Here is an 18,588-nt window from a genome sequence, read left to right on the forward strand (position 1 = left end):
ATGAATAGTTTTAATAAATTAGTTTATTTTTTCTACTTACATTGAGACAAAAAAGAGCAACAAAAATGTTCTTATTTCAAATTAAATATTATTTTTATGACTGTTGAGTTTCAACAAGCCCACATCGCATTACGAGTGTTTCTTAATAGATGTTACACTGACTCGGATTTTTCGTTGATCGAGATATGCATACAGTTAAAATTTGTCTATAATAAATAGAATAACTTCAACTATAAATGACCTTTTTTTCTTTCAAAGTGAAGAAAAATAAAATATTGAAAAAATTTGGCTACCTGCTATTATTATTGAAAAAAAAATTTTCATATAATTATAAAATTTCGTTTACGCATTCTCCTTATAAAATAGACTATTTTCTTTCAAGTAAATTTTTTCTACAATTCGAATTTTTCGAGATAAAGAGCAATGAATATAGATGCCGTTTTTGAATGAAATGCTCATATAGCTGATGAATTTAGATCAACAGTATTTTTGAATGAGTGTTTTGGATAGTATAATAAAAGAGCTACGAAACACTTTTTTTAGATTTTTTCTACGATTTTTTTCTTCAAATGGCGAGTGGTTAAAGAAACAACAAAAATGTCATAATCTTTGTTTTGACATTCGATCCCCTATACACAAGGAAAATATGTTAGAATAATTTTTATATACGCCATTCAAAATTGGGTAAAAAGGCCTTTCAAACGAGTCTCTGCAGAGATCTGTAGGCTTATTTTCAACCGAGATGTGGAGTTTCAAAGTTTCAAAGTCGTGTTGTTCTCGGGTGGATTAAGATTATAGGGTGGGAGTGTGTGATGGAGCATCTGATAAAAAGAATGGATACTATGTTAAATCTTTTAACTGTACTGTTAAATAAAATGGCCTAATGACTCGTCTAAAACTCGCTATTTAGAACGCAAATGGTTTTATGTAGAGGCATATTGAATTAAAAGCATTTTTAATCTATGAAAATATAGATATTATGTTATGTAACGGGGCGATTACTCCGTTTTTATTCCCTTAATTCGCTCGACGCGCAATCGTAGCGGAATGCGCGCGGTGATATCCAAATATTCAAATTTATCAATCGGAGAGCAGGAGGGGACGGGAGTCAGTCAACCAACTTACTATTAGCTAATAATGACAACAGAGATATTATCATTTGAATTACAAGCGAGTTCGTTTATTCTCCTATACTCTACAAAATACTTTGCTCGCGTGTTTATGTTTACGTAGCGCGCGCGCAACAATAACATGCATCGCCGGATCGTCCACAGCTCTTTGTTCCCAAAGTTAGCTTACATGAACGCTACCGATTCTTACAGAGTACGAAGGATTAGCAATTAGTTAAGCGCAGTCTGACGTGAACAGTCGCGATATTAAGCTGGCCAGCTTACCTTAGTATCGGTCGCACTATCAGAGGGGAAAAACAAGTTCATATGCCGCTTCCGGTATCTCAGTCTTTTTCAGGAAAGGAATTCGCGCCCTCGGTATTGCCCTTGATGGCAAAACTCCTCATCCACTGACACACGCACTCGTTACGGTAGCGACGAAAGTAACATTTTCGGTAATTGTCTCGGTAACTCAGCTGGATCACTGGCACTCTAGGAAAACTCAGGGAAACTTCTGATGTTGTTATCTGTAGCTGTATGCTCGGATTGCTAGTCCTCGACTGTTTCTTTCATATTCGCGCTCGTTCCGTCCCGTCTCGTACCGAGTCCCCTTTTTCTATTATCCCCAACCGGTAGGTGCTGCCTTCGCAGGTAGCCGCGTGATTGAGATGGTAGCGCAAACAAGACGTTTACCGTCACAGTTAATACTAGAAACACACTTTACAACCAAAAACTATTTTAATATATCGAACTATACTGTACAGAAAACCAATTATCCATTTAATAAAGCACACGGAGGTACTGCGATTATAATCAAAACAAAAATAAACCACTAAACCCACAGTTACACTAGAGAAATCTATATACAAGCAACCAGTGCAATCATCAAGGATAAAAACGATCAAATAAAAATATTAGCTGTCCGCCAAACAAAAATAATTACGGAAGAAAACTGGAATGACTTTTTCAATAAACTTGGAAATCGCTTTACAGTAGGAGGAGATTATAATTCAAAACATCTGTGGTGTGGATCAAGACCATCAACTCCGACATACAGAGGCTGAGTGTTCTATGAAATACTACAAAATAATAACTACATTCCGATATCCACTGGAGAACGGACATACTGGCCTACAGATTTAAACAAGCTTCTGGATTTGATTGACTTTGCTATAGTAAGAGGTATATCAAAAATTATTTTAAAGTTTCATCATGCTTGTATTTATCATCAGATCATTCACCGGTACTAATTACTGTACACCACCAAGTATTTAATAAAGTAAACAATGACATCAAATTCGACTGGAGAAAATGTGCTCTTTAAATAGAGGAACGGATAACGTGCAACATTCCTCTTAAAATAGCTATCAATATAGAAAACAACATAAAATTACTCAGCTTTATTCTAATTAAAACTTTAACAAAACGTTTATTACAATAAATAGAAATAAAACACAGTAAATCACCTCCCTTAAAAAAATTCCAAAAATCAAAGAAAAGAGATAATTAAGAAAAAAGTACCAAATAACTAGATCTAGTCGAGACAAAACTAAAGTAAATAAAGCAACCAAAGATCTAAAGAAAATGTTATGAGGGTGGTCTGATAAGTACTTAGCCTCACCGCCCGATGGCGTCACTCTCACAAAAGAAATATTCTATCACGTAGTACAACCTTCTCGATGGTTACTGTCAAGATTTCAGCCGAATCGGAGTTGTAGTTTATTTTTGAGAGCGTGTGAAAGCAAGTGTGTCCGTTGATTTTTGAAAAATGGAAAAAGAGCAGTATCGGCAGGTGATTCGATTCTTGTTTTTGGAAGGGAAATCACGCAGCGAAATCAAAAAGCGCTTGGATGCTGTGTACGGTGACTCTTTTCCTTCGATGGCGACTGTCAAAAATTGGTTTAACGAGTTTCAACGTGGTCGCACGTCGATTTTTGAAGAGCCACGTCCAGGTGCTCCGAAAACGGCTACCACGGAGGATAACGTGATAAAAATTCACGATCTTGTTTTGGCAGATCGACGATTGAAGGTACTGGGAGATAGCTAAGATCGTAGGCATCTCAAAAGACCGCGTGGGTCATGTCCTGCATGAAATTTTGGGAATGAGAAAGCTGTCGGCGCGATGGGTGCCGCGTTTGCTCACTCCGAACAACAAGCGCAACCGTGAGACAACTTCAGAGCAATGTCTGACGCTGTTTAAGCGAAATAGGAAAGAGTTTCTGCGTCGTTTCGTGACAGTCGACGAAACATGGATCCACTGGTGTACACCAGAGACCAAGGAACAGTCGAAACAGTGGACTTTACCCGGCGAAAGTGCTCCGAAGAAGGTGAAGACTGACCCATCGACCGGAAAGGTGATGGCCACCGTTTTCTTGGATTCACAAGGTGTGATCTACATCGACTACCTGGAGAGGGGTAAAACGGTCACAGGGCTGTACTATGCCGAATTATTGGGCCGATTCGGCGTCGAATTGCAGAAAAAACGGCCCCGTTTGGCGAAGAAAAAAGTACTCTTCCACCATGACAACGCACCGGCTCACATCTCTGCCGTTGCCATGGCCAAATTGGTCGAATTAGACTACAAACTGCTGCCTCGTCCGCCGTATTCTCCAGATTTAGCCCCGTGCGACTTCTTTTTGTTTCCAAACTTGAAAAAGTCACTCACCGGGCAGAAATTTGAGTCGAATGAGGAGGTAATCGCTGCCACGGAAGCCTACTTTTCAGACCTCGAGGAAACGTATTTTTCAGACGGGTTAAAGAAGTTGGAATGTCGCGGGGCCAAGTGTATCGAACTAAAAGGAGACTATGTTGAAAAATAAAACGCCACTTTTCCAAAATTTTCGTTTTTCTTTTGTAGGTTAATTACTTATCGGACCACCCTCGTACTACTGTTTATCATATAAATATGTCTAACAGCAACAAAAGTTACTTATTGCCTCTGTACGCGATACAGATTTTAAATAATCTTGGAGTAATAGAATAAAAAGCTATGTATCTAATCAAAAAAGGAGTTATGATTTTTTTATACCATTCTATGATATTCGTTATTTATTAACAAAAATATATTGTATAATTTTCTTTCCTATTATAAATTTTATGTTCTTCTTTATCTTCCTTAACTTATCCTTCCTTATCTTCCTTATACCTTCTAAAAAGGTAAAATTCATTAGGAAAATCGTGAGGCAGGAAATAAATAAAATTCCGCAGCCTTTTTGTGCTGTATCTAAACCTAGTTCCATTCTTCGTAAGTTGGCATATACGTAACATAGGGATATCGCGGGCCGTCTGTTTCGGAAATTTTTCTCCTTTCGATATAGAAACACCTTTCATATTCTACTCCCGTACTACAGCCTAAATTGTGCCCATAATTCGGATAATAATTAAAAATTTTAATTGTAGGAAAAAAGAAAAATTTTTTTTAAAATAGCTAAAATTATGGCTCGAAGTTACAGCAATTCTCATGATACTCAAAATTTTAGGGTGAGAAATTCCCTTGTCAAGGGTTTAAAAAGACTGGTCCTACTTACTAGTGGCAATACTCCAGATACTTTGTTTGGTTTATTACTTCGTCAACATCTTCGTCAACGAGTAATTTTTGTTCGCAACGTGTGTGTGGAACTAAGAGTTGTACTACATCAGAATTTCAAAAACGAAAGTGAGTAAAAGAAACAAAAATTATTTCAAAAGTATTGTCTCTCTCTTCTTTGCACTTTTCTTTGTATTTTAGTTTTCACGTTCCGAAATTTAGAGTAGTTACACTCAATTACCTCGTGTATGGTCGAGTGCATATCTTGCTAGATCCCATTCGTTACTTTATCACCTAATGTGTAGTAAGTAACGTGAAGCCAAACCATATTGCTTAGTGTATGATGTGGTAAAGTCTCGATCTCGGGATGAAGAAATGATTATTCTGTGACAGTAATAACGCACGTCCCGGTTATTATTTAAAAGAATAGGCCCGAAAGTGTACCTAAGACTACGACTCCTTCAGGTCGTACCTGACCATGTGTTGCGTCTATCGACGTAACACCTTCACGAGACTACATATATAATTTGGATGTGACTTGTGTTAAAAATATGGAAGAAAGTTCTTTTTTAATATAATTATGTTAGCAGATAAAAAATCATGTAATAATTAAATTATTCGTGCAATGATTATTATATAACCTGTTTATTTATGAAAAAATATCATATTTTTAAGTGATAAATCTTACTTCCCACAATATTTTTAGGAACACTAAACAAAAACAAGTATATGAACTTTGTAAATACATTCTACAAAATTCAGCAAAAAAATTTCAGAATGTTAGTAAAACCTGTAACAGGCTGCCGTTTAACCTGTAATTTTCCCTAGAATGTACCTACCCAATGGCTAAACGACGCCTAGTTATCTATGTGCTCGAAGCACATTAACCTACCTTGTCCGGGAGTGCGCCTGCGCAGAGTCTCCTCGCCAATCCGAGTTGGGTTCCCCTAACTCGCCACTTGGCGGCGCTGTCACTCCTGCTTAGCAGCGCTCCTGCGGCTGCTGCTTGAAACTAGGTTGGCGATTCGCCTCTACCGATCTCTGCGTGATCCTTGCTACGCTACCGGCTTATTTGAATCGAACGTAAATAAACGCGACCTCCGGACAAAGGATAGATGAAACAATGACTCGATTAAGAATTTCGGTTAAACGCTTTATTCGATAAAATAGATACACGGAGGATTTGCCGAGAGTCTTGCGCACGCATACGCAGATGACAATACGCTAGATGGGAGAGAGAGAGAAAACCGCGATCGCCGTGAACTAACCGCTCGCACGCTATAATTTACTTCTTCGCGCACGCTGCGCGGAATCGCACGCCAACAATGAAATTGCAAATATTGCACCTACCGCGAGATGGTTGGGGATACGGTGGCCAACCGTATCCGATACGCGAGTCGCAGATTCGCTGCTCCCCGGCTCGCTGCACAGCCGCTGTTATTGCTATTACTGTTGGTGTTGCTGCTGAGGTTGTTACTGTCGAGGTTGTTGCTGCTGTGGTTGTTGCTGCTGTGGCTGCGCACGAACACTCCACTCACTTCAACAAGCCCTTGCTCCCTGGATCTCAGGGAGATCCAGGGAGATCCAGATCCACTCACTTAGATATAAAATGTCCAGTTCTTTGGCACACAAAGTGTAGAGGTGATCTCACCGGACCGAGTAACACAGTCATATTGCCTGTTGAACTCTCCCCTCCCGGTCATTGCCCCTACGCGCCCTCTCTCTCTCGCGAACCGATCGCGGCTTTTCTCGTTCAGCCGCTTATTAACCTCGCGCGAGTCGAACGATTTTCGGTAATCGTTGCAAACCATAAATATTTAGATCAAATATTTACATATTATTATTTCAGCGCATTCATTAATGTGATCAATCAAGTATAATTTTTAAATAAAACATAATTATTTTAGAGATTAGTTTCGGGAAAATATGGCTATTTTTCGGATGCAGATTGAAAATGCTGGACTTATACAGAGATGAAAAAGATCACATGATTATTTCGAATATTTTAAATAGAGAATTCTTAGCTTTGTCAAGAGAGCCTGGAATCAGTAAGGTATGTAAATGATAAATTGGAAATTTTTAATACAATATAAATAAAAGATTTACTAGCATAATTAAGCAGATAAATGAAATTTATTTTTGTATACATATGTATGTGTATGTGTAAATGCATATGAGAATGGTTTTTTTCCTAAAAATCCTTATTGAAATACTATGTTTTATAACCGGTATGATAGGTTCTCAATTTTATAAGTCTCTTATTCTCATCTCTCATCTTTTCATTAGTCTTTATTACCATTCTATTGAAAATAGCTACTAAATCCAATTTCTCAATTGTGATATGAGTATATCAGCAACGAATTTATCTTCGACAGCTTAGTCTGTAAAGAGAGAATTCGTTTTTTAAATAGAAATCTAGCTCTACATTCTAATTATTATAATACATTACATGTCTAGTAAGATAAAGTATTGACAAGTCTATAGTTAGTATAAATTGACACATGACGTGAAGTCCAAGATGGTATACACCAGCTATGAACTTGCCATTTTACTTTCTCTGGTATGTATAGTATTTACCGTAACAAGAAGGCTGGAAAAGCGCATATCCCGGGCACGTAGAACAAATAATTATTTTTGCACAGGAAAAAGAAGCATGAATGCTCCAGCTACTTAATAATCTACCAGACGTGTAAGTTACAGTATTCACACGAATGAGAGAGTTTAAAATCGGGAAGGATGTGGAATCATTATAATGAATGCTGCCTGCAATTTGAATTAAACAAACATGACTTATAATAGGCCATCATATATAATCGTAAAAAAGTGCAAGGGGAAAACTCAATAGCTATGGTGCGCCACAGCTATGCCCTGCGATTTTGGGTCCTACTTCGGTTAAGGATGCCGGCGCTAACTACCACAAACACAAATTCACCGCGAATGGCTGAAAATTGAGGCCAGGCAATTAAGATACGTCATACATCAATTTCATATATATATATGTATAAACGGCAATCCCTTTATTATGCCCAACAAAATCGATCACAAACTAAATAAAGAAGTATAGGGTGAGTAAGTGGACTCGCTCACACACCAACACGCGATTACCAAATAAACAAAATCGAAATTGAAACTAGAATTACAAAGAGTGAGCGTATTTGCTCTCTCGTGGAAATGTGACAATCGAGCGCAATCTCGGCGAAGAGAACACGAGCGACTGCGCTCAGTATCCTCGACTCAAAAGGATATAATCACGGCAGTGAAGTCTCGAGCGAGAACTGGTGCAGAGAGAGAAAGAAAATTCTATTATCTTGAAAGCGACCAATCAGGATCCGTCGTACTTCGCTCGCAGGTGGCAGTCTGGAAGCGATGGAAACGCAGCCCAATTGGCAAAGGCTCTCGAGGGATAAATACACCTACGCCGCTATCCAGTCTCGACGATTGTAAAGAGGAATGCCTTATCAGGACCTCCTGGCGGTCTTTGCCTCGGCAGTTATATATGACCATGTACCGAACTCGGGGCCTGGTACCTCAGAGCACTGCCTCTCCAAAGGGTATCTTGGACAGCTCCAACATCCAAGAACTCCTCGGTCTCTCTCTCTACTTCCTGTCGGACTCTCTTACTGAATTTGGCTGTATTTTCTTCTAGATTTCTCTCGGCTCTCCCTCTGACTTTCTCTCTCGTTTCCCGGAATTCTCTCACTTAAAAATCCATCGATTCACCCCTTCTCTCCGCTCTTCTCTCTCTCTCGCCCTCACCTCGAGCCCCCTTCTTTCAGTCGCGCTCACATCTTCCAAGCCCTGCAATAAACCAAGTGTAAATGTCATATTGCCATAGCCACGCTTGGTCGTTGCGTTCGTGCGTGAAGAGTAGCACACAGGGCCAGCGATTATCGCTGTTCGCCCTGTCACAAAAGAAAGAAATAAAATAGATCGACAACACAAATGCTCATCCACGAAGTTGTGAACTCTCTCTTTTCTATCTCAAATATCATAAATTACACAACCTTAGCACTAATGCACACAGCTGGTAAATAAGAACTCAGCACCTACGAAACATGTGCGCACAATCTAAGAAGATAGAGAAAATAGAATAAAATCCTTTTTTATTTGTAATTTGCAAAATACTAAATATTTACAGCACTGCATAGCGTGCATACTATTACAGCAAAACATTGCACTTGATTACTTAAAGCGGAATCATACAGTTATGTTATTAAAATAAAACTGGAGATATACTTGTCATTTCAAAACTTATTTGATCAAGGACCTATCATATTAAGTTACGCTGTATTACACAAAATTTAATGAAATTAGAATATACCAGTAGTGCAGTCATATAAAAGGGTATGGCCATATCAAAGTATCACTAATTACATATTGTAACACAAACACAAAATAACGAGGGACCCCCGGTAATTAGGCTTGGAGATTCAAGAATAGAAAATTTTCACGTACTGCCCTCTTAAACGTAGTAATAGATGGGAGAGGGCGTTTCAGAGGTAAGAAGGAATAACCTGGAGAGTAGTATAGGCTATAAGGGTTCTAAGCCACTTTTACCATGTGAGTATTCATTCCTTCCTTACCAGCGGTCGGTAACATGATTAATCCTGCCTTACCGGCCACTGAAATGTTTTATCGGCCGATTTTGTATCGACGGTTTGCATTGTAGCCGACCGAGCATGTGCATGTGCATGTGTATGTGTGTATGCTCGGTCGGTAGTTATCGACGTGAGTGATGCCCCCCCCCCCCCCCGCAGGCCCCATGCCCCTCTCCCCCCGGCCCTATAGCCCTCTCCCCCCGATAATCGATCGATGATGCGTCAGATTGATGAAAGAAAAAAAGATATATGTGATTAAGTGTGTTGGGGGGTGGAATATTATCGACGGTGGCGTACAGGCATGACGCGCCCAGTCGGTATATCTCATGGAATGAGGTGGGGGATAAGATTTATCATTATTATTAAAAATATTGAATACCTTTAAAATTTTTAAAACACATTTATTTGATAAAAAAATTATACATGTTTATTATATTATAATACTTATACAAGTTTTGTAATGTTACCACTTATTCGATTATACTTAACTATATGATCGTGTTAAATTAAACAATATGTAGCTGTTTCCGCAGGTATATCATTTTTTGTTTCAAACTCTAGACGTGCATCTACAGCAGCTTGTTTCAATGATTCATTTTGCTTAGAACAATCTATTACTATTAGAGGTGCATGCGTAATAAATTGTTTTCTATTCAAAAGTGGATTGTACATACAGTCTCTGTTGTAATGATTCACTTGAAAATTAGCATATATGTCTTATAGCATAGAACATTGATTATTACTTATATCAAGATTTAAATTTCCATACGGATATTGCTGAGAATTGAGAAAAAGTTTAACATTGGTTACACTGCAATGATCTAATCTGCTGGGATTTTTAGTTTGATCAGACTTGCGTTTTGTTTGAAAACCTAATATTATATATCTTGGTTTTTCTAATTGATTGGATGTTTTTACTGTCCAAAGATGTTTTGACGTTTGTGGTAATGCTGGATACTCATAAAGTTCCCACGATCGAAAACTCATAGAAATAGGAATATCCTTTTGAATGAAATTGAATAACTGTATTTTACACTTATCTGACGTAATTACATAAGGCATCAACTATTCGATTCGTATGAGTTCTATTTTAAAAGGTTCATATTGCTCAGTATCGTCAATTTTCACCAAGTTTTGTATGACTGCGTTTAAATTATCTCTTGATCGGGTAAGAATAAGTTCATGCTTTACATTCACAACAATTTTGTGATAGTCTTCAGCGAATCCTAAAATCATGGAAAGTGGTATCGACACATCAAAGTAACCATTGTTGTCAATTATTGTCTTAGTTTCTTCAATATCAAGCCATCCGGCATTTTCGAGGAATACACTTTGATTTTGATTCAATGAAATCAAACCTTTCATAGTACTTGTCAATCCAACATTTTTACATCTGTCTATCTCAATGGCATTAATTTCATAGCGGATATCTTTGAATAGATGGCATATAGAATTATTTACGAACTTTGTCTCAGTAACAGCATTACCATCAATTCTTCTTATTTTTCCTACAATGTGTAGAGAAGTTTTCGATGGTAAGAGACATAAGTCTTGATGTTGTATTAATATAGGAATTTCATCACTATTGTTAAATGCTTGTGAATTGTAAGGTTGATGTGCATGAACTTCATAATGAGCTATAGATTCATCAAAGATGATAGGTGCTTGCACACTAAGTATTTCTTCCATCTTTGAAATGACAACAGCATAAAAATATACCCGTTAATTTTTTAAACTGTGGACGTTTCTTTTTCTTCTTTTTGTTGCGACGTCTCGAACAATCTTCAGCCCGAGACTTTTCAGGAACTGAATGTTTCGACGTGTTAGACCTCTGACTATCCGTCGATGACTGACTTTTTGAGCGCATAGCGCTGTTGTTATATAGCCACTCCCTACTTTAGTATTATAAACTATTCGCATTATACTCTTGTTATATGTAAACGAATCGTGATTACTTCTCCACAAAAGTTTATTAAATTACCGTCTTGGTCAATTAGTCGTAGCTGTAAATGATCAATAACTCTGACAGTTAGAGGTAAATATATAATCTGTTTAGGAACTCCAATGATCTTATATCCTGGTGGTACAGCTGGAAAGAATTCATGAATGATATGACCTCTATTTTGATTAATATAAGCTTCAGATGTTATATTACATTCAACGCGTAGAGCGTTTACTTTGAGAATGGTTACAGGCATGTCGGAGACATTATTTATATTGGTTGGCAACAATCGTTTAGTGAAACCTAATAAACGTCCTATAGAGTTAGTTGGTCGACAATCGACAAATTCATTGCAAATTATTTCACTGCATAAAGTATTGTTATTAGGTTTTATTTCAATTTTTATATCTGTTGACTTTAACTTTTCTTTCAAATATCGATCTATGTCACCAATTTCATAACTACCTATAGGTAGTTCAATTTCAATATCACCAACTTTGAATTTATTGTGTCCGACGGCATTATTTGGTATCGAATTAAATGAAAGTAATTCTACCAAACCAAAAGTATAAGTTTTATCCTTATCCAGTTCTATAGGTGGAAAATAGTATGTTTCTAATACAGATGATGTACCAGACAAACTGAGGGTCAATGATTCAACCATGTCGAGTGATTGTACACAACTGAATTCTTTATTCACAATTCTTACTATTTATACAAATGATAATTGTCATGACGTTCTAACAAATGACATAAAAATTTTAAACATAAATGGCCATAGGTGTAAGTATTATAATTTTGATATTTGTTATAGTTGTACTTGATTTGATCAACTTTGAAATATTTCAAGTGGTCTAGAGGTGGTCGTAAATCACCAAAACTATTAAAGTAGAAGAGATTTTTACCATTTTTTCGGTATGCCACCCAATGTGTACCTGGTCCAGAATTATCATCAAGGTTTACAACTGCACACTCATTGATGTGTGGTCGCGTGGGTAGAGAGTTTCTCATAAAAACACCACGAAAGCTTGGAATTCGTAATTCATGAGCATACTTTTTTATATCGTAATCTGTTAAAGGACGATGTGGCAGTTTTAAATCAAAGTTTGTTTTTTTTTTTTAATGTCTTTGTAATTTTTTTTTTCTTAATAACTTTATTTTTAGGCTTCTTGATTTTACTATTTGTACTGAAGGCTAAACCAAAACCTTTTTGATATAGTCTCAAATATAAACCTTTACCAAGAGCTAAAGCTTCAACACGTTTGTTATGCCTCGACTGTTCTTCTAATTGTTTTTTAGCAGCGTTCGCTCGGTTTACGGCATGTGCTATTCCTGCGGCACCACCTGCCAAAAATCCAAGTGCGCTAAGTCCCACGAAAACAGGAATGAGTGCTGGTAGGAAACCTCCAACTTTAGGGATTGGAAGTATTCTTGGTAAATTAATATTTTTCTTTCCACCAACAATTTTTATGGTTTTTCGTGCTGCGTTCAAAGCACTCTTGATAACAATTTTCGAATCATTGCTAGGTGTTATACATTTTTTTGTCATGCTGATAAGTTTTTTCATTGTTAAAGTCTTTCTTTTTTTAGAATTTTTTTTCGACGAAGTCTTCCTTTTCTTAGAACGCTTCTTGCTAAGTCCCATTCCGAACATTGATTTTGCTTTCATGATGTTTGTAACGGCATATGCTGCAGCTCTTTCACTTAAGTTAGCGTCAGAACTATGTACACGTTGCCAAGCTTTTTCAGCCAATACTTTGTCTGCAATGTTTCGTGCTTGAATATCCTTATTTTTAGAGTAAGCAATGTCGTGATCTTTACATGCACCGTCCAGAGGATTAATGCCAGGGTTAATTTAATTTAAGTTAATTTAATCCTCGAGTTAATCGCTTATATAGTTTTGTACCAGGTCCGCAATATTGATAACCTAGTATGTGAGCCTCAAAGGGTAGATTATTTATCAAGTTATTTACTAAACCTCTACCAGTCTTCCTTTTCTTTTTTCTCTCGTGGGCGATCATGGTCGAGTGTTTACTAGTGAATGTGTAAAAACTTATAAATACACTCTTTTATAGCATCGATTACACAGGCCCACAAAAAAAAATGAACTTGGATGTCCATCGACAAAACCCATGTACTCCTACGTATTTTTGCGCGCTGAGTCCGAATCTGGCATTCGTTTAACCTCAGCACGTCGGGTTCAAGGGCATTTGAAGTTCACATTGCAGAAATCAGCAATAACTAATACAAGACATCTGTCTGTTAAGTTTTTGGGGTCGCTGAGTTTAAATCCGGTATTTGTTTTTCTCCATGAGGTAAGTTTGAAGGTTAGTTCAAGGTCAAAGCTGTTTACTCTAGGAAAAATGAATTTTTGACTGCAGATTCTGAAAGAGCGGGAAATTTTACGTCCAGATACATATTCAATTTTTTTTAATATAACCCTCAAGGTCATGTGAAGGTCACTTAATCTTGTTGGATGGAGGATTCGTATGACAATAAGATAATGGAATTTCATGGGGCAAACTACCAAGTCGTTATGTTTTCAGGGTCGCCGAATCCAAATCCGCGGTGTTCGTTTGTCTCCATCAGGCCGCATTGAAGGTCGTTTAAAGGTCAAATCCTCGACAATTAGTGAAATCGAGTCAAGTTATCATTCTAACATATTTTTTGAGCATCTGAACCCAAATATAAAGACCGCTTAATACCTCAGGGTCAAAATCAAGGTCATCCCAAGGTCAAATATACATTTTTTCATTAAAAAAAGAAAATTTTGACCACAGTTGCATGAAAAATAGAAAATTTCACATATTAGTGAATTATGTGCCATAAATTAGTATTCGAGAAAAATACTGAAGCTGACTAATCGTCGCATGACAAACAGCCACATATGGAGACATGGGTATCATGTATTACAAAACTCATGATTTTCTTTTTTTTCTTGTTCTTTTATCTTCGAATGATCTATGTAGGGGATTCCGCTTTCGTTTCTTTCCGTCGATAATATGTTCTCTTTTCAATGTCCAACAAAAGTCCGCTATCATATTTATGTCCCACCGGCCCTGGTATCGCTGTTCCATTACTTTAATATCTTGGTGAAACCGTTCCCCTTGTTCTTCGCTATAATCTCCAAGATTTTGTGGAAAGTAGTCTAAGTGTGAATAAAGAAAGTGTAGCTTGTAATTCATCAAGCAACCCAAACTATTGTAATTTTTAAGTAAGTCTTCAACTAGTTTTTTGTAGTTCTCGCTCTTGTGATTCCCTAAGAAATTTTCCACTACATCCTTGAAGCTAATCCATGCTGCTTTCTCTTTATCGTCCATCTTGTCTATGAATGCTTCATCCTTTAACAATGTGCGGATTTGGGGACCGTCAAATATACCTTCTTTCAATTTAGCGTCAGATACTCTTGGAAATTTTGTTCCCAGGTACGAGAAACATAGCCCTTCTTTATTCAACGCTTTAACGAATTGTTTTATTAAACCAAGTTTAATATGGAGAGGAGGAAGAAGGACCTTGGATGGCTCTACTAATGGCTTGTTAATGATGTTATCCTTACGGGGTTCGAACGTTGATCTATCAGGCCATTCTGCTTTTACATAATGATTCTTACGATCCCTGCTATCCCACATACATAAGAAACATGGAAACTTTGTGAAGCCTGATTGCTGACCTAGCATGATGGTAAGAATCTTGAGATCACCACAGATTAGCCAGTTGTGTTTCTTGTACTGTATTTTATTTAATACCAACTCAACATTTTTGTAATCTTCTTTCAGGGTAACCGAATGGGCCAGAGGTATTGCAGAATATTTATTAGTGTTATGTAATAATACAGCCTTCAGGCTTCGCTTAGAAGAATCCAGAAATAATCTCCATTCCTCAGATTTATAAACATCCTTCTTAAATTCGTTCATCAGATCCTTAACATTGTTGCAAAATACGAGATCATTCTCCGTAGAGAAATATTTTCTGAAGTCTTTTTCTCTATTCCGATAGTAAGAACATTTAGTACCTTTCGCCAGTAAATTTTTTTCCTTCAACCTCGAAGCAAGCAACTCTGCTCCCTCCTTTGATAAGCCTAACTCTCTAACTAGGTCATTAAGTTCTTTCTGATCAAATTCTCCTTTTATCTTTGTTTGTGATCCAGATGGCACATACTCGTCATTACTCTCGTCCGTTTCTTCTCTTTCACTCTCGGCCTCGTCAGAACTAGAAATCTCTAATTCAGTAAGTGCAGAAGAAAGGTCACTTTCTACATCTGTATCTCTTTCTTCTGTTGGAGCTATAAACGGCTTGATTACACTAGACACACTCGCGTATACAATTTTGTGGACATTAGATGAGTTAAAACCTATAGTTTTTGTCATACAAAAATAACAATTCTCTAAATTTTCTGGCTCACTCCAAACCATAGGTTTGACAAATTTTAATGGAGTTTTGTCCTTTTTGTACCGGCTAAACATCAGCCTACAGCTATTGCATATCAATTGTGGCAGCCAATCTTGCTCACCATCAGTGACTTTACAACCGAAACACTCATCGTATACTAGTTTCAAATCATCTGTGAATTTGCGAAGATCCGACTTTTTCAAAAAGTATTTGCCACACACATAGCAAAAGTATTTGCCACACACATAGCAAACTTTTTGCTTACAACTATGAGAATTAGAGCGTATTCTTGTATTGTTGTACTCTACAGAGACCAAGTTTCCAACCACTGTAGAGCTGCAGTCGCATGATGACGACGATTGCGGACCTGCTTGCTCATCCTGACCAATCGCCGATACTGGGCATCCGAAACCCTGCATCGTACCTCTTCGTGTGCCAACCATGACGGCATCATGCCTTCACCCCAGGGTTTTGCCGGAAAACAAAAAGCCAAAAAAAAAGCCGTTTTCCGCCGTCACCACGTGGAGGTACCCTGGGTTGCGGCACACGATTATTTCGGGAGTGTGATCAAAAAAATAAGTAACGATCACAGCTAGATGTAAGATTTTCCATTTTCTCTGAATCTGTGGTCAAAATTTTCTTTTTTTAATGAAAAAATGTATATTTGACCTTGGGATGACCTTGATTTTGACCCTGAGGTATTAAGCGGTCTTTATATTTGGGTTCAGATGCTCAAAAAATATGTTAGAATGATAACTTGACTCGATTTCACTAATTGTCGAGGATTTGACCTTCAAACGACCTTCAATGCGGCCTGATGGAGACAAACGAACACCGCGGATTTGGATTCGGCGACCCTGAAAACATAACGACATGGTAGTTTGCCCCATGAAATTCCATTATCTTATTGTCATACGAATCCTCCATCCAACAAGATTAAGTGACCTTCACATGACCTTGAGGGTTATATTAAAAAAAATTGAATATGTATCTGGACGTAAAATTTCCCGCTCTTTCAGAATCTGCAGTCAAAAATTCATTTTTCCTAGAGTAAACAGCTTTGACCTTGAACTAACCTTCAAACTTACCTCATGGAGAAAAACAAATACCGGATTTAAACTCAGCGACCCCAAAAACTTAACAGACAGATGTCTTGTATTAGTTATTGCTGATTTCTGCAATGTGACCTTCAAATGCCCTTGAACCCGACGTGCTGAGGTTAAACGAATGCCAGATTCGGACTCAGCGCGCAAAAATACGTAGGAGTACATGAGTTTTGTCGATGGACATCCAAGTTCATTTTTTTTTGTGGGCCTGTGTTATCAGTTGTAATTTAGAGTTTAGAGTGAGATGGATGTAGAGGAACAGTCTCTCAAGCTTCCTGTGATAAATTTTGACGCGTTGACAGACAAAAGTGAAAAGAAAAGTAAAAGACATGGGGATGTATTGCCCGACAGCATACGTTCAGTATGCTGTGGTGCATCTAATTGTGGTAAGACGAATGCGCTCTTAGCTCTTTTAACCCATCCTAATGGTGTAAAGTTTGAAAATATTTACATATATTCTAAGTCGCTTAATCAACCAAAATACAAATTTCTTGAGCAACTTCTTGAACCCATCAAAGGTGTTGACTACTTACCTTTTAGCGAGCATGATCTCGTTGTATCACCAGACGAAGCACGTCCAAATTCTATTATGATTTTTGATGACATTGCTTGTGAGAAACAAGATAATGTGAAAGCTTTTTATTGTATGGGAAGACATAGAAATGTTGATTGCTTTTACTTATGTCAATCATATGCTCAAGTACCCAAACACTTAGTGAGAGATAATGTGAATTTTTTAATAATTTTCCGCCAAGATGATATGAATTTAAAACATATCTATAATGATCATGTGAATACTGATATGTCATACCAATGTTTGAAAGAAATTTGTTCTTCGTGTTGGAAAGAAGATTACAGCTTTCTTGTAATTGACAAGGATCGAAAAATAGATGCTGGCAGATTCAGAAAAGGTTTTGATAAGTTCATTATAAATGCGAACTACTCAACATAAAACAGACAGTAGACAACAAGATTGCAAATAGACAACATGACTGAGTTAGGTCAACAGATTGGTGTTCTTCGTCAAGTGGAAAAAGCTCGTGAAGCCATAAAACATAAATATAATTTGTTGAAGTCTGACAAATTAGCAACTGAAAAATTTGTCAAAGAGACTTTCAAGCCTGTGATTGAACCACTTGAAAAGTTGGTTGATGAAACAACACTTAGTAAGCAGAGAAAAACCAAACGTAAAAAATTATTTAAACCTAAAAAAGAAGAAAAAGATAGCTATAACATACAAGAATTATTTAAAAAAGAAGAAAAACCATTTGAAAAATTATATGATAGTGGATTGGAAGAAGCATTGAATGCTAATGAACAACTGAAAAATAATGATGTTGATGTATTTGATACTCCTGAAAGTGATTCACTTAATAAGTATTTATCAATGTTGCGGAAAAATCAAGTAGCAACATTAGATACTATCTGTGGAGTACGTCAAAATAAAGATGATACTCTTAAGGTTGGTGATAGATCAGTGAATTTTGAAAATAATAAAATTATTATAGGTAAAGATACTTATGAAAAAAACTCTGGATTGATTGAACTGTTATTCAAAAAAAAGCCTGATAGCTCCATTGTAACTCAAGACGATTTAGGTACCTACGGTCGTATTATAAATAAAACGAATGCATATAAAAAGCATTACAAACCTGACGAGGAAATACGCTATCAACCAAGTGAAAAATTTCGAGATATCATATCTCAGTTGATCAGAGTTACACCTTATAATTCACCAAGTGGCAGAGGGTTTTCTTTGAAGTCACCTTATAAAATTGCGCGGCCTAATAATGTTACTGATTATATATATTGGAATGATCCCAATGAGCTTGTAGAACGTCTTAGATTATTAATTGCAGAGACATCGGCAGGCAATCAAAATCATGTGAATGAAATTCAGTCTATAATCGAAGAATTA

At 37.0% G+C, this 18,588-nt stretch overlaps 1 protein-coding gene across 1 annotated transcript in view; it reads left to right on the top strand.

The window, feature by feature from the left end:
• Window positions 1-18,588, top strand: part of LOC131669215 (nitric oxide synthase, salivary gland-like) — an 840,995-nt gene that overhangs the window by 388,347 nt on the left and 434,060 nt on the right. Inside the window, exon 7 of the mRNA XM_058943950.1 lies at window positions 6,543-6,688. Coding sequence (XP_058799933.1) covers window positions 6,543-6,688 — 146 coding nt within the window. The remainder of the gene's footprint in view (window positions 1-6,542; window positions 6,689-18,588) is intronic.

Source organism: Phymastichus coffea, unplaced genomic scaffold (genome assembly GCF_024137745.1).
Source record: "Phymastichus coffea isolate CEN01 unplaced genomic scaffold, Cenicafe_Pcof_1.1 PCOF00089, whole genome shotgun sequence".
NCBI classification, from domain to species: Eukaryota; Metazoa; Arthropoda; class Insecta; order Hymenoptera; family Eulophidae; genus Phymastichus; species Phymastichus coffea.